This window comes from Pithys albifrons, chromosome 23 (assembly GCF_047495875.1).
Source record: "Pithys albifrons albifrons isolate INPA30051 chromosome 23, PitAlb_v1, whole genome shotgun sequence".
In the NCBI taxonomy this organism is placed as follows: Eukaryota; Metazoa; Chordata; class Aves; order Passeriformes; family Thamnophilidae; genus Pithys; species Pithys albifrons.
In genome coordinates this window covers 1,582,202-1,602,666 of record NC_092480.1, presented here as the reverse complement: position 1 = coordinate 1,602,666, position 20,465 = coordinate 1,582,202, and the positions used below count along the sequence as shown (strand labels likewise).

Here is a 20,465-nt window from a genome sequence, read left to right as displayed (position 1 = left end):
TCCTTGGAGGTCACGAGGGCTTTGGGATTTACACTGCCCAAGGCCTTCATCTCTAGCACTGAGAACACAGAAAAGCTGCATCATTTGTTCCCTATCAAAGCCAAGGTATGAATCAGAGCTGGTTTCAGAGGGTGACGTGGGAGGTGTGAGGCTCACACCAAGATTAAAAAACGAAAGAAGAACATTAAAATCACAGAGTTTATTGTGCCAGGCTTGTTTCAGTGGTACTTCTGGTACTAAGAAAAAGGTGATGCACTCCTTGGGAAGCACATGATTAGCATGAGTCTTGTACACAAGGCTGTCCCCAAAGGCTTGGCCTCTGCCCCCAGCCCTGCTGCAGGTCTGTGTGACCTTCAGCAAGGCAGTTTGATGGCCAAACATCTCCCAAACCTTCCAGGATGAGGAGATTCTTTTGGTTCTGCTGAAATAGCTCAGCACAGCCAGAAGGCTGTTGGGATTTAGGTGTCCCCCAGCCCTGGAGATGCCTCTTGTCCCCTTGGCTGTGCCCAGGGGGCTCCCCAGGGTGCAGGGGGATGTTCCTGAACTGAACTGGGGGATGTGATTCACACAAACTGCCTGGAGACCATCCAGGCCTTTCTGAGCTTTGGTTCTGGGTCGTTTCTTGCTTTGTTTTCCCAGTCAATGTCAAGCTGCAAAGTAAAGACTTGGGTTATAGAATTTGTAATCTGAAATAGCAAATCTTTCCCTGTCATGTGTCAGATCTTGTTGCCTCAAAGGAGGCTCAGCTTTTCATTTCCTCTACTCTCTCTCTTGATTGATTAGGAAACAATTATGAGAACCTTGGTTGTGTTCTGACCTCTCACTCAAACCCACAAGGCACAGGTCCATTTATTCATTTAGTTTTTGTGTTCTCAAAGGCAAATGTTTGTGTTTGCAGACCACAAAGCTCTCTTAAATATCAAACTACTACTTACATATTCCTACTTCTTATGGTGTATGGCAGGATTAAAGTGCTAATATTGACATGTTTGAAAACAAACCAGAAAACCCTCCACGCCCCACAACAAAACCCGACACTCAGGACATCTGTCAACAGCCCTAACCCACTTTGGGAAGAAAATCCCTTATTCCCTGGGGCTGAGACATCAGCAGAGAGATGAGGGAGTGATAAAGGCTCAGGTTCAGACTGACAAATTGAATATAACCCTGGGATTTCTCAGCACTCGAGGTCCCTGCAGGGCCATCGTGCCACCAGACAGCAGGGGCAGCTCTTGGGTTCAGTTCCCTTAAGAGCAGGGTCAGGTTTAAGGGATAAATTATAAATTGGAGAGTAAATTTGCAGAGAGTTTGACTGTGAGATCCCCAAATTCTGCAGCTCCCAGTCACTTTATCCTGCTCTTCTCATTCCTGTGCTGAGAGGAACCAGTGGCAGGAGGAGTTTGGGCTCTGGGTGACTCTGCCATGTGAATTTTGGTGACTCTGCCATGTGAGTTTTGGTCACTCTGCTATTTGAATCTTGGTGACTGCCATTTAAATTTTGGTCACTCTGCCATGTGAATTTTGGTCACTGCCATTTGAATTTTGGTGACTCTGCCATGTGAATTTTGGTGATTCTACCATGTGAATTTTGGTGACTCTGCCACGTGAATTTTGGTGACTCTGCCATTTAAATTTTGGTGACACTGCCATGTGAATTTTGGTGACTCTGCCATGTGGATTTTGGTCACTCTGCCCTGTGAGTTTTGGTGACTGTGACACGTGAATTTTGGTGACTCTGCCATGTGAGTTTTGGTGACTCTGCCATGTGAATTTTGGTCACTCTGCCATGTGAATTTTGGTCACTCTGCCATGTGAGTTTTGGTGACTGTGACACATGAATTTTGGTGACTCTGCCATGAGAGTTTTGGTGACTCTGCCATGTGAGTTTTGGTGACTCCACTGCTGCCCAGAGGGGAAATGGAGTCTGGAATGTAAGAGAGGGAAGGATGGATTTCTCTGCAGAGTCTTTGAAGCTCTGTCTATCTTTATAGACTGAAAGTTTGTGATTAATGACCATTCAGATTCAAGTTTATAAACCTGAATTTGAGCTGATAAACTTGGATCCCGATTTGCCCACAGTTGCCAGAGGCAAATACGACACTTGCTGAGTGACGTTTTTCACCTTTCTCTCTGCTTTTGTCTCTTCCCTTGCACCTCATCAGTAAATAGTCGTTAACTAAATTGCTCCTATAAAAGGCCCGAAATGAGCAAAAGCTCCTCTTTGGCAGAGTTTGTGTTTGGCTTGGTGTGTGTGGGGGGTCACACACACGGCCCTTTATATTTTAATGTGTAACCAAAGGTGCTTTTTGGTGAGCGATTCTTTGTTAACACATCAAAAGTTTATCTGGTAACTGTGTGTAAAATATGGAAATGGAGGATTATCAGCCACCAAAACAGAGCTGGCTGTTTTATCTGAGGAAAACCTGCCCCTTTCTTGCAACTTCCTCATTTTAGGTGTTTATTACAATAAGACTTTATCTGCCTGGCTTGGTATTTTTCAAGTATTGATGTAAAGACCTTAAAACCAGTTTAATCCTGAGTTATTTCATGTTATCCACAGCTTTGCTAAGCTCAATTAAAGTATAGTTAAGGGTGAGATGATAAGCATATATAGATCCTTTTAATATGAGTCTGTATATTTACTTTGGGGCTTTATACACCTGCCTGGTGTGTACAAATCTCAGACTCTCTGCAGAGCCCAAATGTACACAGAGTGTGTTCTCCCACTGAAAAACCAGCTCTGGTTCTGCCCCAAACCTGCCTCAACCCTTCGTTTCCCACGCTGTACTCCAGGAGCTCTGTGCTGTCAGAATTCCAGGAATTCCAGGAAAAATCTCCCCCACAGACCACTCCAAGCCCCCTTTGACTCTGCCTGGCTCAAGCCACACTCCAGGAACTTCTCCCACTGTTCCCTGCCTGAGCTTTAAGCAAACCTAAAGAAGTGATTGGGCCCTGCCTTTCAAATTTCATTTGCCAGGAAGAGATTTGCTGGTGCATTATCTTAATTCCACACCTTTGAGAGGTTTCTAAAATGAAGTCTCATTAATTTAGGGAGAAACACGGTATTGCTTTTGAATCTCAGATATGAGTCCACCAGTTTCCTCCTGCTCTGGTGCACCTGAAGTGCCACTGGAGGCATTTCAATGCTCTTTCCCACTCCTTTGGCTTCCCTGGGCTGGGAGTTGGGCTCCAGCTTGGCTGTCCCCTCTGGGGTGTCACCTCAGGGCTGCTCTGCCCTTACTAAGCACTTCAGCAGCAGAGAGGATGTTGTACTGTGGGGCATTAATGCAGATATGCAAAATGTGGCTAAACAATCGATGCCCTCATGCCTGGGAGCCCAGGAGGGGTTGGTATTTTGGAGGGCAGCAGTGAGGAGACAACACATTCCTTGGTTCTTTCCACTCTGCTTCCTTTGGGGTTTGTTTCTTTTTTTTTTCTTTTTTTTTTTTTTTTTACAAATCTTTGAACCAAAGGGAGCAAAATTAACCATTTGCCTCACTCAGATCAATCTGTGGCTTTCCATAAAATCCAATTTGGGGTGTTGCAAAAGGGTTCACAAAGCACAGCTGTTCCTAAGAGGGGTTTGACATTCCTGAAAGGATCAAACTCCCTTCATAGACTTCTGGCCAAAGAACTCACCAGGTCCTGCCTTGCTTTTTTTTTTTTATGGGTAGAGAAATTTGTGGCAGCAACTCAGAGACTAAAAACTGAGCAGGAAGATGGGAATGGCAGAGCCCTGAACTCCCTGGGCAGCTCCAGCGAGGATTTCTCTGGGAATGAAGTTCCTGAGTCAGTGTTGCTTGTGCAAATTCACCCCCCTGGCCTGATGGTCAGAGGAAAGAGCATCAGGAGGGTTAAGAGGGTGTGTTCATGGTGTGATAGACAAGATGTGATGGAGCTGTTAATAATGCCAAGAACTTCCTTGAACTCCCATGAGGAGTCTCCTTCCTTCAGCTTCACAAGCTATTTTGGAAGGGCTGGTTCTTCTTTAATGGGAAGTGTTGTATTTTGACAAAAACAAAACAGAAAAAGGAAAAAAAGGGGGTTTCTTTTTTAAATGAAGGACGTCCTCACTTAATGAGGCTTGAAGTGTTTACAGGTGTTTCCTCAGCAGTTCAAATTTAGTGGCCCCCGGGGAGTTGAGATTCTCATAAGGCAGGAGCAAACACTCCAGTTTTGTGTTTAAAGGGCCAAGGTGTGGGCTGGGCTGGGCTGGGCAGGGTGGTGGAGACAGGACTTGGGCCACCTGAAGCAGCAAAATGTTGTCTTAGTGAAACAAGACCATCCTCAGTGCCACAGAAAGTCAAAGTTTTACTGGAAGACCCTTTGCTGCTGTAGAACCTTTTGACCTGATGTTACAGATCTGTGGTGAAGCCCCACAAGGGGCAAGTTCCACATTTGTTTCTTCAAACACACCTTGGGGACCCCAAGCCCTTGTGGGTTTTTATGCAGAATGTCTCCCAGAGCCCGCTGCTCTTGGAGGAAATGCTGAGCATGAAGAAGAGCCCAGAGCAAGGGAAAATCTCGAAGAGGTTGTGGTTGGAGGATGTGATGACATCACAGGGCTCAGCGGGAACACGGGGCTTTTAAAAAGCTCAAAGAAACATCTGGACTGTCACTTGTCACATCCCCGTCAAGGACTCAAACACTCAAAGCCAAGTCAGCTTCACCCAGGAGGGGAAAAAAGAGGCTCCATCCTGCCACAGAATATGCACTGGCAAAAATGTAAGTGAGCTCTGCTTTGCTTGTGATGCCTCAGATAACACCTGAGGGCTGGGATGAATGTGCAGAGGGGAAGGGGGGATGATGCTCACGAGGAGATGCTCGAGAGAGGCAGGTGACAAGGTGTGATGCTCATTTTCCAGCAGGGATATGAGCTCAGGGCACTGCTGCTTCATCACTATGAATCAAGTGGAAGACTATGATTCATAAAAACAATAACAGGATGCAGGTATTATATCAAAGGTTACGGTGGTTACATACCAGAAAATTTTCCTTTTTAAAAGTGAAACCTGTGAGAAATCTTATTTCTCTGCCTTTTTTTTTTTTTTTTGATATGTGCTTTTTTTTGTTGTTTTTCTTTTTCTTCAACTAATAAAAAAGATAAGGAACAAAGCAGTTGAGGGCATTACAGTTATGACTTTACAGGAAATCAGTTTTCTTGTTTTCAAGATAATGTCACTCCTCTGGGCCCACCTTTGCTGAGCAATTTGCTGCTCAGGGTGCAGGTAGGTGTTTGCTGCTCTCAGGGGTTTCATCCTCGCTCTGGGGCAGCAGGTGATGCTCCTTTTGGCAGCTGTGATGCCACTCTTTGTGCTGTTCCATCTCCCTGGAACACCTCAGTGGCAGAAGGTGCTTTCTTAAACCCCTGCCCAGTGTTTTGTCTGATACAGAACTAACGTTCCTCTTCTTTGTGTAGGTTGTGTTACTGCGAGGTTGGTTTGCTGTGCCGGTGCCTTTCTCATCCTGTTAGCACTGAATTCTCTTTCCTCCTGGGTTTTTTTTTTTTTTTTTTTTCCCAGTTGAACACTTTGGAAGCTCAGCTGTGCATTTGTGAAGTGATGCTGTAGAGTGTAACACCCTTTAGCAAGAAGCTCTGGCTGCTCAGTCAATCAAAGTGTGTGACAAGGGAGAGGGAAGCACCAGGACAACACATCTTGTCCCTTTATCTGGGGCACTTTTCAGGATCAGTGGGTATAAAATGTGGAGCGAGCTGCAGGTTGACTACATTCAAATCTCCACTCTAATCTTCCATCTCCAGCCCATTAGTGGTTTGTTTGGTTATTTTTTTCTGCAGTGACAAAGCAATGTTAACAACCTGATGTTTCAAACAACCTGATGTTTCAGGTGGGAGGAAATTGGTAACTGAATTTGTATTTTTCCTTTGCCACCTGCGGTGCTCCAAGGGGAGCAGGAATTACAAATCTGCATGAGGAGAGATCAAATTGTCAGCCATTCCCTGCTGATAGTGACCCTTCCCCTGGACTCTGCCTTGGGGAGGCCACACCTTGAGTGTTGTGTTCAGTTCTGGGCCCCTCAGGTCAGGAAAGAGATTGAGGGGCTGGAGCGGGGCCAGAGAAGAGCAACGAGGCTGGAGAAGGGACTGGATGTGGCACTGAGTGTCCTCTGAAACACCTCCAGGGACGGAGAATCCAACAGGTCTTGATCCAACCCTACTGTGATCACCAGCCCAGGGCACAGAGTGCCCTGGGCTGGTGATCACAGTGGGTTTGGATCAAGGGTTGAACTTCATGATCTCAGAGGTCTCTTCCAACCCAACTGAGAAGAGCAACGAGGCTGGAGAAGGGACTGGATGTGGCATTGAATGTCCTCTGAAACACCTCCAGGGACAGAGAATCCAACAGGTCTTGATCCAACCCCACTGAGTCACCTCCAGGGACAGAGAATCCCCCACATCTTGATCCAACCCCACTGAGTCACCTCCAGAGACAGAGAATCTACCACATCTTGATCCAACCCCACTGTGATCACCAGCCCAGGGCACTCCGTGCCCTGGGCTGGTGATCCCAGTGGGGTTGGATCAAGGGTTGGACTTGGTGATCTCAGAGGTCTCTTCCAACCCAACTGAGAAGAGCAACGAGGCTGGAGAAGGGACTGGAGCACAAGTGCTGTGGGAAGAGGCTGAGGGAGCTGGGGGTGTTCAGCCTGGAGAAGAGGAGGCTCAGAGGTGACCTCAGCACTGTCTGGAACTGCCTGAAGGGAAGTTCTGGCCAGGTGGGGGTTGGTCTCTTCTCCCAGGCACTCAGCAATAGGACAAGGGGGCACGATGGGCTCAAGCTCTGCCAGGGGAAATTGAAGTTGGAGAGCAGAAAGAAATTCTTTGCAGAGAGAGTGCTCAGGGATTGGAATGGGCTGCCCAGAGAGGGGGTGGATTCCCCATCCCTGGAGGTTTTTCAGCTGAGCTTGGCCATGGCACTGAGTGCCATGATCTGGTAAAGGGACTGGAGTTGGACCAAGGGTTGGACTTGATGGTCTGGGAGGTCTTTTCCAACCCAATCCATTCTATGATTCTATTCTATGATAATTCCTGGCAAAACAACTTCTCTCCAACCCCTGCCTGTCCCTCAGTTTCCCCTGGGCTTATTAAACCTTGTAGCAAAGTCAGAGCTCCTTTTCCCAACACGGAACTGTTGGAAACCTTATTAATATTTATTAATGCTGCTTTTTTCTGTACCATTTCAGTAATGATCTCTGAGTGTTGGCTCTGAAGGTGTCGGGTTCTGATGTCTGGGAGGCTCCCTGTGTGATGTAGGTGGATTGTTTGGGTGTCCAGGTGCAGATCCCAGAGGTTTCCATGGAAGTTGGACTTCTCAGAAACTCTGGGAGTCTCTGTTTGGTATCTCTGGGGCACTTCTACTTCCTGTTGGTGTCACCAGCTGTGACCTCACGTTTCTTGCACCAGCTGGCTCCGAGCACCTGTGCCCACATGGATATTCCTGTGGCCTACATGGATATTCCTGTGCCCACATGGGTGCTCCTGTGCCCACATGGATGCTCCTGTGCCCACACGGATGTTCCTGTGCCCACATGGATATTCCTGTGCCCACATGGATGCTCCTGTGCCCACATGGATGTTCATGTGCCCACATGGATGTTCCTGTGGCCTAAATGGATATTCCTGTGCCCACATGGATGTTCCTGTGGCCTACATGGATATTCCTGTGCCCACACGGATGCTCCTGTGCCCACACGGATATTCCTGTGCCCACACGGATGCTCCTGTGGCCTACACGGATATTCCTGTGGCCCACACAGATATTCCTGTGCCCACACGGATGCTCCTGTGGCCTACATGGATATTCCTGTGGCCTACATGGATATTCCTGTGCCCACACGGATGTTCCTGTGCCCACACGGATGCTCCTGTGCCCACACGGATGCTCCTGTGCCCACACGGATATTCCTGTGCCCACACGGATGCTCCTGTGGCCTACATGGATATTCCTGTGGCCTACATGGATATTCCTGTGGCCACATGAATGTTCCTGTGCCCACACAGATGTTCCTGTGCCCACACGGATGTTCCTGTACCCATATAGATATCCCTGTGCCCACACGGATGCTCCTGTGCCCACATGGATATTCCTGTGCCCACATGGATGTTCCTGTGCCCACATGGATGCTCCTGTGGCCTACATGGATATTCCTGTGCCCACATGGATGCTCCTGTGCCCACATGGATGTTCCTGTGCCCACACGGGTGTTCCTGTGCCCACATGGGTGTTCCTGTGGCCACATGGATGCTCCTGTGCTCATATAGATATCCCTGTGCCCACACGGATGCTCCTGTGCCCACATGGGTGTTCCTGTGCCCCGGTGGGAGCCACTGGACTTCTCCAAGCATGAACTGGTGCAGAGGCAGCCCAGGTGACCAGAGAAACTGGGTGAGTGCTTGGACTGGTGTGGGAGCAGCTCTGCTCCCTGCCTGGGAAACAGCAGCTTTCCCCTGCCAAGCAGAGAGTTTCAGCACAACTAAAGCCAGAACAAGTCCCTCAGCTATTCTGACCAAAGGCCACCCTGGGCAGGTGGGCAATGACCCTGTGGCAACCTCTGGGGGTGAGTGAAGCTCTTGCCCAAGTGTGGGACCAGCAGCCCCCAGGCAGTGGCAAGTTGCTGGTGCCAGCAGCTGGTTTGCTTTGCACACCTGTGGGCTGAGCTGCCAGGTAAGTGACACCTGGGCTGGCACCCAGCCCTGCATGCCCAGGCATGGATGGCAGCCTTGGCACCCCTCACCCTGCAGGGGAATTGGTCCAAGCTGTGCTTGCTCTGCTGTGGAGTGACCAGACAAGGTGATCTCCTCTGGAGCCAACCTGGGAGAGCTGGGGGGGTCCACCTGGAGAAGAAAAGGCTTCAGAAGACCTGAAAGCCCCTCTTAGGGCCTGAAGTGCTCTGAGAGAGCTGCAGAGGGACTTGGGGCAAGAGCCTGGAGTGATGGGACGAGGGGAATGACTTCAAACTGACAGAGAACAGGGTTAGATGGGATATTGGGGAGGAATTGTTGGCAGGGAGGATGGGCAGGCCCTGGCACAGAGGAGCTGTGGCTGCCTCATCCATGGAAGTGCCCAAGGCCAGGTTGGACAGGGCTTGGAGCAGCCTGGGAGAGTGGAAAGTGCCTCTGCCCGTGGCAGGGGGTGGAACAAGACCGTCTTTAAGGTCCCTTCTAACTCAAACCATTCCATGATTCTCTGCAAACAGGAGGATTCAAAAGGAATGGTGTCATTTCCATGTGTTTTCCCCAGCTATAAAAACACCCAACAACACCAAACTCACAAAAGAACAAAAAACTCCCAACCTGAAAGCAGAGGAGTGACCCAGGAGCTCATGCAAACAGCTGTGACCCAACCTGAGGGTGAGGGCACCTCTGAAGGGCAAGTTCCTGCTCTTTCAGGGGACCCTTCTGCAGGAGCAGGGGAAAGCTGGCAGGCTTTGCCCTCCTCTGCCATGCTCAGAGGCTCTTGTTCTCCAGGGAGTCTCACATGGGTGGCCCTGAGAGCTGGAAAGTGTCCCCTCAGGGTCACAGCACAGTGAACTGCTCTGCAGGAGAGGGGCCCAGAGCTCAGTGAAACCCCAGCGAGTGTCTCAGCCCGAAACACGCCCTCCCACAGCCAGGAGAAGTGACTGGTGGGGCTGCCCAGCTTTGGATCCTGCTGGATGGAGTCAGGCCCAGCAGCCCCTCGGGGGTGGGCACTCCATGGGCAGCACCAGCCCCTTCCCTCTCAGGTGTCTTTGTAGGATGGTCACCCCTTTGGTTTGCAAACAACAGGAGCCTTCTGAGCAAATGGTTTCTGTCATGCCAAAGTGTGGAAACAGGTTGAAATTCTGCAAGAATTTGGGGTTTAGGTGGTGGCTTTGGCAATGTCCAAGTGCTCTGGAAGCTCAGCTGCTGCTGCAGCCACTGGCAGACACTCAGCTCTTCTGCTGTCCCTCTGACTGCCCAGACTCCCTGGGCATTGAGAGATGGGAATTCCCACCCTTGGGAATCTCTTCCCAAAGGCTTTTGAAGGGAATAAATGCTGTGCTGGCCCAGCAGCTGTGGGGCTGTGCAGAGCCCTCTGAAAGCAGCAGCCAAGGAGAGTGAGAGGTGAAACTGCACCTTGTGGCTGAGAGGTTTGGTAAAACCCCCCAGGAGAGAGGGATAGATGAGAGCTGAGCCCATCCAAGCTTTGCAGAGCAGATGTCACACTCTCCAAATGACCACAGCAGCAATTCAATGGAAAACCTGCATTACTAAAATGGAGAGAGTATTATGGGCTGGGAGGGATCAGGGTGAGACTCAGGGTTAGGCACTTTCTGTCTATCTCAGCTTCCCCTTTGCACCAGAGGTTCTCTTATTCTGAAACAGAGAATTTTTAGTAGCCCTCACCACCACAGGGCCAGTGCATCCAGCTTTTATTTGCCACTTAGAAGCCCTTTTGGGGTTTATTTTTTTGTTAGAATAATCCAAGTAACAGGGATTACTAACCAACCTTTCATGTTTTCTCTCAGAGTCTTCACATCTCCCCTTGATTTTTCTTTCTATCCAGATGGAAAAATCCCAAGTTGTTTTATTTGCAACCCTTTCCTTGTGAGGGCACAGAATGCAGGCCCTGTGCAGTGCTCTCCAGACTTGGCTGAGATCATTTTGGGGCTGAAGGAGAGCTTAGAAGAGGACAGTTGGCAAAGCCAATCTGTGCCCCCAGGAACAGCCCAGGCAGGGCAAGGGCACAGGATCTGCAGGAATCCAAGGCCAGTTTGGTTCTTGGCAAACCCTCCAAGAGCAGATGAACACCTGAAAGCAAAGATATTGGGCATAAATCTGAAATAGAGTTCTGTCAAAGTGATGTCTCGTTGATTTTGGTAGTTATAATGTGACATCAGAGACTGAGCCAAAGCCTGTGCTGAGTTGTTGGTAAGAAAGTGAAATATTTAGTCTATTGACTTAATTATGCTCAGAACCTTCCTGAGTTCATTTCCTTATGCTGAGCAATGAACCATCACTCAGCTCTTTGCTCCTGCTCCCAGTTCTGTTTGTTGTGAAGCAGATCCTCTGCCCAGATGTTTATTTTGTGCTTTGCATTAACTAAATCTTTATTGAAACACCCACCCAGAGTGCACCAAACACTATAAATGATAATCCACTCCAGTTTTCCTGAGGTTTCCTATAACTTGCTAAGATGGATCTTGGTAGAAGTAACTCATTTTTGTTCCCAAGGGCTTGAGTTGCAGATGGGATCACTTGGGGGTGTTTCACCTTTAACTTATTGGTTGGATCAATTAAAATAGGGACATACCCTGGAGGGTGCTGAGGGACAGGGATGGAGTTGAAATGAAGGACCTTTCTCCTGAGTGACTCCCTATCATGTGACCAACTGGGATCTTGGACAATTAAATGCATTTCAGTGCTTTGTTTCCCTGTCCTGGACTTTTTCACTCCTTGTAACATATTGAGGGAAACTCTGCAATTGGGAGGAAATAAGGACAGGATCGTGGCTGGGATGAAATATTTAGTCCCTGCCTAAATGGGCATTGATGTGTCAGAGTAAAAAGGTTTTGATTTGGGGCTAAACATCCAAGCACCTACAAAACTGAGCCTCTTTCTTCTTTTTATTGCCCCAAGTTCACCGTGTCTGATAAAAACGTGACTTGGTCTTCAATATCCAGGCCATTAACTCGCTAGTTTGTTAATTGAAATCTAAATTTTTCTTGTTATTCAGAGTTAGTGATTGCCTTTTGGTGTTACTGCAAACAAGAAAGAGTTTTCTATTGTGTTTCTTTCCAATTATTTATTATAGTGGGGGTGAAAGGAGAAAAGAGGAAAGTATTTAAGCTGTTAACACTGATCAGTTGATAAGCTTATCAGCCTGCGAGCAAGGAAACAGTAACGGGGCAAGGGTGTGCTTTGGGCTGCAGGAGGGGAGTCCTGCAGGCTCTGAGGGATCAGCAGAGGGTTTCAAAGTGCCTGCTGGGAGACCATTCTGCCTTGGCTGAAAGGATGAAGGCTGAGGCTGAGCTGCACTTTGGTGGGCGAAGGCCAGTGGTGCTGGTGGGGAGTTTAGAGATCTGAAACTCGTCACGCTCCAGCACTCAGAGCCTTCCAGCAGCTGCTCTGCCGCTGCCTTCCCTCCACCTTCAGCTCTGGGTGAAGCAAAATGCAGAGCAAGATGCACTTTGAAGTTGCTTGGCTTGGTTTTTGGCAGCGTCTTGGGTTTGTTTCTTAGTCTGGTCTTTGGGTTTGTTTCTTAGTCTGGTCTTTGGGTTTGTTTCTTAGTCTGGTCTTTGGGTTTGTTTCTTAGTCTGGTCTTTGGGTTGGTTTCTCTGCTCTTAGAGCAGCATTTCATGGATGTTCTCAATAACATCAACCTGTTCTCCACACAGATACTCTCCTGACAAATGTCAAGTGGGAATGGGCTGTTGTTGGCTGTTGCAGCTGGTGCTGTGGGCATAGAATTATAGAATTATTAAGGTTGGAAAAGACCCCCAAGGTCATCAAGTTCAACCTTTGACCAAATCCCATCACCCCACTAAACCCACACTGAGCAGTGCCAGGTCTGTTGGTGTTTCCAATTCTTGCAGGGACAGCGACTCTACCAATTCCCCAAGGAGCTTCCAAGGCTTGTTCCAAGGCTTGTCACTCACTCAGGCATCAGTTCCTCCATCTTTCAGGTTCTCCAAAGCCCACACAGCTCAAGGGCCAGGGTTTATAAGATTGGCACCCAACACATTAGTCTGCTCTGCATTTTGCCCTCCTGTTCCTGGAGCTCATCAGCCCTTGGGCTGGGGTTGGAGCTGCTCCCCAGAAGCAAACTGCAAGATTCCCATTGGCTGTGCCTGCTGTGTCCAGCACAACTTGGACTCATAATCAGCAGGAAAAATTGTATTTACATGCTGTGATCACATGGGGATAACCAGTGTGGAGAGATGGGTGTGTGGAGCTTAATAACATTAGTGGAGTTGTTGAATCTTCATCCAGAGCCCACTGAGGTTGGTGACCTGGAGCCCTTTCTGTGCAGCCTGGACACTTCTGGTGGTCTGGAATCCACCATCCATCCACTTGCAGGGTGGTTTGGGATCCACCACCCACCTGGGCTTCCTCTGTTGTCACCTGATGCTTGGGGGCTGCTGCATTTGGTGCCTTTCCAGTGGCTGTGCTGTTATCCAGCCACTTTCAGAGGTTGTTCCAAAGTCTCCCAGGTTTGTGCTGGGCTTTTGTGGCCACTCAACAAACACAGAGAGTGATAACATTGATGGAGGGAGCCTGAGCCTGCCCACACAGCAGGGACTGGAGAGGCCAAAGCACCGAATGAGCCAAAGGAATGCAGGGACTGCCACAAAGCTGGGTTAGATTCCCTCTCTTCTTTCTTGGCCTGTGATGCTTCATGTTGCTCCAGGTCCAGGGAGCAGCTCCCTGGTGAGGAGCAGGATCAGCTCCCTGGTGAGGAGCAGGATCAGCTCCCTGGTGAGCAGCAGGAGCAGCTCCCTGGTGAGGAGCAGGAGCTGCTGCCTGGTGAGGAGCAGGATCAGCTGCCTGGTGAGGAGCAGGAGCAGCTGCCTGGTGAGGAGCAGGAGCAGCTCCCTGGTGAGGAGCAGGATCAGCTCCCTGGTGAGGAGCAGGAGCAGCTGCCTGGTGAGGAGCAGGAGCAGCTCCCTGGTGAGGAGCAGGATCAGCTCCCTGGTGAGGAGCAGGATCTGCTCCCTGGTGAGGAGCAGTAGGATCTGCTGCCTGGTGAGGAGCAGGAGCAGCTGCCTGGTGAGCAGCAGGATCAGCTGCCTGGTGAGGAGCAGGAGCAGCTCCCTGGTGAGCAGCAGGATCAGCTGCCTTGTGAGGAGCAGGATCAGCTGCCTGGTGAGGAGCAGGATCAGCTGCCTGGTGAGGAGCAGGAGCAGCTCCCTGGTGAGGAGCAGGATCAGCTGCCTGGTGAGGAGCAGGAGCTGCTGCCCTGTGGCCCTGGAGCTCAGTGGGCACTGCAGTGCGGGGGCTGCTCCTCCTTTCACTGCTTTGAATGGAATTTGGCCATGTGGCCCTCGCTGCCTTTGCAGCTCATGCCTTCAGTGAAAATATGATTAAATCTTGGTCCAAGGCAGGCTTCAGAGTTTATTAATGTGTTGGAGTTGGAGGCTGCTAAATCCAGGTACTTCCTTTGCAGGGATATTGAATTTCTCAGAATCTGCTCCTGTGTAAAGGATCATTCTGGTTTGCTCAGTGAGGAATTGCAGGCTGAAGCCCAAAGTCATTTTGCTGTGGTTCCTCTGCAGTGCTCAGACCCTCTGCACCCCTGAGGAGTGGAAAAGCAGCTGTGCTAGCATTATTTTTATTTCTGGAGGTCAGCTTGGGGGAACCGAAATATGTTCTGCAGACTTTGGTTTTTGGCTTTTTTTTTTCTTTTTATATATATTTTTTGGTTACTCTGCTCGCACCGGAAATTCTGAATAGGTATATTTGTCAGCTTTTACAGTAAATTTCTTCTTTCCCATCCCCCAAACCTGGAGCAGAAACCACCATCCTTCCCCACCCAAATTCTGCAAGGAGGCCCTTTGAAACCGGGGTGGTGGCTCAAGGATAAGACACTCCCCAAGAGGTTCAGTTCTGCCTCTCAGGCCACCCAGAGCAGAGCTCAGATTTGTGCAGTTGATCTTTTCCTGCAGCATCAAGAACAGCAGCATTGTCTGCTATCTGCACTCAAATTAATACAAATTAAATTAAAAAAGCAAAACAGGAGCTGTATTAAAAGCCCTGGTGGATATTTGTATGGAGAATTACAGTGACCTTCATTCTCCCTAAAAACTTCATTTCCAAAGCCACAGAATTCAGGAGAATGGAAGGAACCTGATTTAAAGTGCCCCAAAATATGACCCCAGAAAGCAAAGGCAAAGGCTTGAAAAATGAGCTTTGCTTCAACCACTGTTTTAAAGAAAGAATTTCCCCAACGTGCACAAAGGGAACCAACACAACAGTGGTGCTGTCTGGTCCCAACAGGATTTATCCTGGTCAGTCAAGATTCCAGGATTAAATTGTGTGTAGTGAGTCACAAAGAGTCAGTGGAAGAGCCAAGCTGAAGGGAAAGGATTTAATTTTTTTTAAGCAATTAGACCAGAAAAGCTTATTCTGTTAAATAATTGTTGAGGTTGACTAAGAGCTCTGTATTTAGATTCAGTTTTTCTCCTCCCAGGAAGGTGCAACAAACATCTCAGTGTGCTTATAATCAAATATAAATGAGAGAGATGATCCAAGGGAAAAGGATTCTTCTCATTCTGTCATTTGAAGCACAGAACATAAATCTAAATAAGTGCTCCTGGGCTGGAATAATATTTCAGATTAAGATTTGAGCTGGGCTTCATAAAGCCAAAGGCCAGGTGCAACCTTTCAAAATGGAAAACTTATCCATCAGCATATTTGCACCTCCAAGGGCAGCAGAAAGGGGCAGGCACCACCACAGCTCTTGGTGGCTTTACAGAGGCCAGGCTGTGATATCCTCTGCTCTCCTTCTGCTCTCAATGACCTCCAGATGCCTCAGGGAAAATAGGAGTTGTTAATTGGCTCTGGAAGAAGTGGCCTTCCTCTGCTGTCACCTGTCACAGGGGCCTGTGATGGGCTGTCTGAGCTGGTTGTGAGCTTGGATTTTCCAAACAGAGCTGAGGTGATGGGGATGAGCTCTGGGGTGGATGGGGGTGAACTCTGAGGTTGGTGGGGATGAGGTCTGGGATGGAAGGGGATGAGCTCTGAGGTTGGTGGGGATGAGGTCTGGGGTGGATGGGGATGAGCTCTGAGGTTGGTGGGGATGAGGTCTGGGATGGAAGGGGATGAGCTCTGGGGTGGATGGGGATGAGCTCTGAGGTGGATGGGGATGAGCTCTGAGGTTGGTGGATTTGAGCTCTGGGGTGGATGGGGATGAGCTCTGGGGTGGATGGGGATGAGCTCTGAGGTTGGTGGATTTGAGCTCTGGGGTGGATGGGGATGAGCTCTGTGGTGGAAGGGGATGAGCTCTGAGTTGATGGGGATGATCCCTGGAGGTGGATGGGGATGAGCTCTGGGGTGGATGGGGATGAGCTCTGAGTTGATGGGGATGATCCCTGGAGGTGGATGGGGATGAGCTCTGGGGTGGATGGGGATGAGCTCTGAGGCTGTTGGGCTTGAGATCCAAGGTGGATGGGGATGAGCTCTGGGGTGGATGGGTTTGAGCTCTGAGGTTGGTGGGGATGAGCTCTGGGGTGGATGGGGATGAGCTCTGGGGTGGATGGGTTTGAGCTCTGAGGAGGATGCAGATGAGCTCCAAGGTGGATGGGGATGAGCTCTGAGGTGTGTTGCCAACATGACACAGCTCAGCCAGCTCCAAACCTCCTGGCCAGGCTCTGAACAGTCTGCTTGGAACAGAAACACAACTCTGTGCCAGGTTGGCACTTCAATACCTGCCTGTTCCCAAAATGAGGTATTCACATCCAGCTAATCACATTTAAATGTTTTCCAAACTGGGTTGCATTTACACCTTATGTCTAAACACTGAATATCTGTCCAAACACTGAACAAAATGTATTTCTCCTAAATATCCAATCTCTACCTTTTTTCTGCCTCTACCTCTGTCTTTTTTATGCCCCTTTGTAATGTCTCTACATTTTTCTGTCCTCAATTCTGTTATGCCACAGACTAGATCTGTCCTGACCAGTGCAATGCCACCCCTGTGGGGTGTTCTCAGCCTGCTCTGCCCTCTGGGTGTGTGCAAAGCTGGCACTGAGAGACACAAGGCAGAGACACAGGGCAAGGCTGGAGGAATAAATAAACGTGCTCCATCCACCCTGACTGGCACAACCTGCACCCAACAGGCTGCCACGGGGATTTGGGCTCCAAAGAAGGAAGAGAAATGTCACCTGCATGTTTTCTTTCCTCTCAGCTGGAGCAGAGCAGCAGCCACAGCCCCGGCCCTACCAAGGGGTCCGTGTGAAGGAGCCAGTGAAGGAGCTGCTGAGGAGGAAAAGGGGCAATGCCCACAATGCCAACGCACCTGCAGCTGCCACGGTAGGAGAAAAGGCAAACACAGCAGGAAAATTATTCCTCAGGAGCTAAATAATTGAGCAGCCCCAACACTGCCTTGGCAATGGAGGAAAGCTTTGCATCTCTGATGTGTTTTGAAGGCACTGCAGCCTCGTGTCATCTGGCAATGCCATTAATTATCTCCTTTGCTGTGCTGAGCACCTTCAGTCCCCACTGACTGCATGAAAAGGGGGGGAAAGTGCTTTGCACTTGGCAGGATCTGATTCCTTAGGAGCAGAAAGTGGCTTGGAAGTGAGGCAGCTTGTTTGAGAACACAAACAGGGATCAGCCAGAGCCATCCTTGGTGATTTGCTGCTTCCTTCCAGCCTCCTTTTGTCCTCCCAGGAGGAAGCAGGTTGACTGCTCCTCTCTGCAGAGGAATTCCCTCTGCAGCACAAGGTTTAAGCACAGTTCAAAGCCCCCTTGAGCTGAAGGGGCATGAGCAGGGCTGGGGTTGTGTGTCCAGGCTCAGTTCCTCTGGGTGGGAAATTCAGACACTGACATTGCAGTAGTAGCTGCTGATCAGCTGATAATACTCAAATGCTCTGCCCCTGAGTGCTTCTCTAAGGGATTGAATTTAATGCTGGTGTTCTTAACCCCTGAATTTATTTTCTTCTCTCTTCCAGGTTGTTTTTCCCCATCAGCCACTTCCTTCCTATTCCCCAATGGGTAAGATATCCCTGACTCTCCAGGGGTTTGCTGCAGGGAGGGGAGGGCTGAGCTGGGCTGGGTTTAACCCTCTCCTGTTTTCCAGGCCAGCCTTGCATGGACATGGACGTTGCTGCCCCTGCAGTGCCTGTCCCAGAGGAAGGAGCACTGGCCTCTGGCTGGATCCCCCAGGCCTCTCCCACCTCCCTGCAGCCCCTGGGCCAGTGGAGCCCTTACCCTGACTACGTGTCCCACGAGGCAGGAGGGTGTCCCTACACAGCAGACATGTATGTGCAGCCCGTGTGTCCCAGCTACACCCTGGTGGGACCCTCCTCTGTGCTCACCTACACCTCCCAGCCTCTCCTCACCAACTTTGCAGTAAGTCAAAAGCACCAAAGTGTATGTGGCAGCTGCTTCCCCACTTCCAGCAAGAGCCATGGGGGCTGTAATTAGGCTAATTTATTTAATTGTATGATGCTCTGTGTGTTTGCATCCATGCCATGGACAGAAGAGTGGCCTGCACAGGGCAAAGAGCTGTCCTGGAATCAGGCAAAATCCACTGCCCCTTTCCCAGCTCTCTGCACCCCTCCAGACTGAGCAGAGGTTCTTCATGTTTATCTTTAAGCTTAAAAAAAAAAAAAAAAAAAGGAAATGGGATTCCAGGAAACACAAGGACCAGGTGAAGCAGGAAGAATGACTTTGCAATAAATTTATCCAAAATTGCTGTTTGCTGATGGGAGAGGAAGGTCAAAATAGCACATAAAATAGTAGAATATTTGTTTTCAGGATGACCCAAGATAATTTGTTCCTCCTCAGAGGAGAAGGGCAGGGAGTTCTGTTTCAATGGAACTTGCCTGCTTGTGCAGACACAAATTAATCCTTCCTGGATGGAAATCTCCCCCTCTCTGCTTGCAAATGAAAGGAGTAAAATGCAATCCCTCTTTGTTTCCCTGATCATATTGTTAGTTTAAAAACATCTGTATTGTCCTTGCCCTGAAGAAAAGGAAATGTTCACCAGCAGTGCAGGGATCCTGCAAAAGACAATCAGGACTGGGCAGTGCCAAGTTCACGAGGACATGGAGCAGCTGATTTTCCTTTTAATGTTTCAGTTCAGCTGCTGAAAGAGCCCCAGCAAGCCACCCAAAGCCCAGCCTGTGCCCTCTGGCCTCCAGTGGAGAGGAAGGGCCACCATTTCAGAGGTGGCTTTGCCTTGGAGGAACATCTGCTCAGGATGGGCAGTGCCAAGGCCAGAACAAGCTGCCTCATGGCACCAAAGCCAGCCTGCAAGAGGCTGTCAAGAAGGCAGTTTCCAGCACAGGGTGTCACGGTCTCATGGGCTGACAGAGAGGGTGGGAATGGGAACAGAAAGCTAAAGGGAAGCTAACACAAGTCAGCACCTGGGACACCCACAGCCAACGCTCCCGTGGGAGCAGCATCGCCCTCAGAGCGACCCCTGGCCCAGAGCGAGAGGAGAAGGGGGGTTAGAAATCAGACTGAGCCTCCCTGCCCTGTGTGGTGCCCTCCCCCTGCCCCACCTGACCAGCTGGGTGGTTGAGTTTTGAATCAACCCACCCCGTTCTTCCACAACCCTCAGGACAGAATCACAGACTACTCCGAGTTGGAAGGACCCACAAGGATCATCGAGTCCAACTCTTAAGTCAATGGCCCACCCAGGGGATTGAACCCACGACCTTGGCATTATTACAACCAAGTTTTAACCAACTGGGCTCATCTCTCTCCCTCTCCACCAGCCCCGAAGTGCCACCCCCGCCGTGGTGCCCCCGCTGGAGGTGACGGAGCAGCAGCCGCCCCTCACGTACTTCCCGTGGGCACAGCCCCTGTCTGCCCTGCCAGCCTCCACCCTGCAGTACCAGCCAGCCTCTGCCACGCTCTCGGGGCCGCAGTTTGTGCCCGTGCCCATCCCCGTGCCCGAGCCACCCCCGCAGGAGCTGGAGGATGCCCGGCGGGCCATCGGCGCGATGCCCATCGAGAAGCTGCTCCTGGAAGACGAGGACAATGATACGTATGTCCTAACCCATGCTCTGTCTGTTGAAGGGCTCTGAGTGGCACACCTGGGACCTGCTGCCCACCTACTCAGTGCTCCCCCTGGCACCTCGGGGGGTTTGGGTGGTGAGGACGGGCAGGAGGGGAGGGGTGGGGTGGGAATGTGAGCGCAGAGTGACTTGGGGGTTGTGTGAAACTCGCCCTGTCCTGGGGCCCAGCACAAGAGTTCTCTGCTGGGGGAGCTCCTGCTGCCTCTCCCAGGCAGCCTCTTGGTACTGCAGAGTTGTGCTCAGCCTTAGCACGAGGTGACTTTCACCCTCAGGCACAGGAAAGGGTCTCCCTTGGCACAGGGTGGTGTAGCCTTGGCCAGCTGTGCCATATGGGGAGGGTTCACCCACCCAGACCCACTTCAATGGAACTGCTTTGTGTAAATACCCTCTGTGTTTGTGTCTTTGCCCTGTCCATGCAGGAACTTCTACCAGATCTAGACCACTGGAAAAGATTTTTGGGCTTAAATCAGCAGTTTTCTTTCCTAAATTGGATGTTTTTTGGAACTTAGGATAATATAAAGTGTAGTTTTGTCCTGCTGGTGCAGGTCAGTGCAGTAGTCTGAGAATAAAGGCATAGAGCTGAACTAAAGGGCAGTGCAGTCAGACATCCCTGTTTGCAGAGCAGAGGGAACATCTGAGTCCACACAAAGGTGGAACTCGAAGGTCTCACCTTGTCTGCCATTGCAGTCCAGCCCTGGAGGTGTGGTTGGAGTCTCTGAGGTTGTGGACTCCCAAATGTG

At 50.0% G+C, this 20,465-nt stretch overlaps 1 protein-coding gene across 1 annotated transcript; it reads left to right on the top strand.

Annotated features, from left to right (window-relative positions):
* Positions 1-4,632: 4,632 nt before the first annotated feature.
* POU2AF1 (POU class 2 homeobox associating factor 1) lies at positions 4,633-19,785 on the top strand. The gene is made up of 5 exons (XM_071576167.1): positions 4,633-4,725; positions 16,884-17,008; positions 17,650-17,692; positions 17,778-18,049; positions 19,423-19,785. Exons 1-5 carry the CDS (start codon positions 4,710-4,712, stop codon positions 19,732-19,734), a joined length of 768 nt encoding a protein of 255 aa, XP_071432268.1. The 5' UTR covers positions 4,633-4,709; the 3' UTR covers positions 19,735-19,785.
* Positions 19,786-20,465: the final 680 nt, after the last annotated feature.

Coding starts and splice junctions, on each gene's coding strand:
- POU2AF1 (XM_071576167.1), top strand. Junction 17,009..17,649: donor ACGCACCTGCAGCTGCCACG/GTAGGAGAAAAG, acceptor TCTCTCTTCCAG/GTTGTTTTTCCCCATCAGCC. Junction 18,050..19,422: donor CTCTCCTCACCAACTTTGCA/GTAAGTCAAAAG, acceptor CCTCTCCACCAG/CCCCGAAGTGCCACCCCCGC.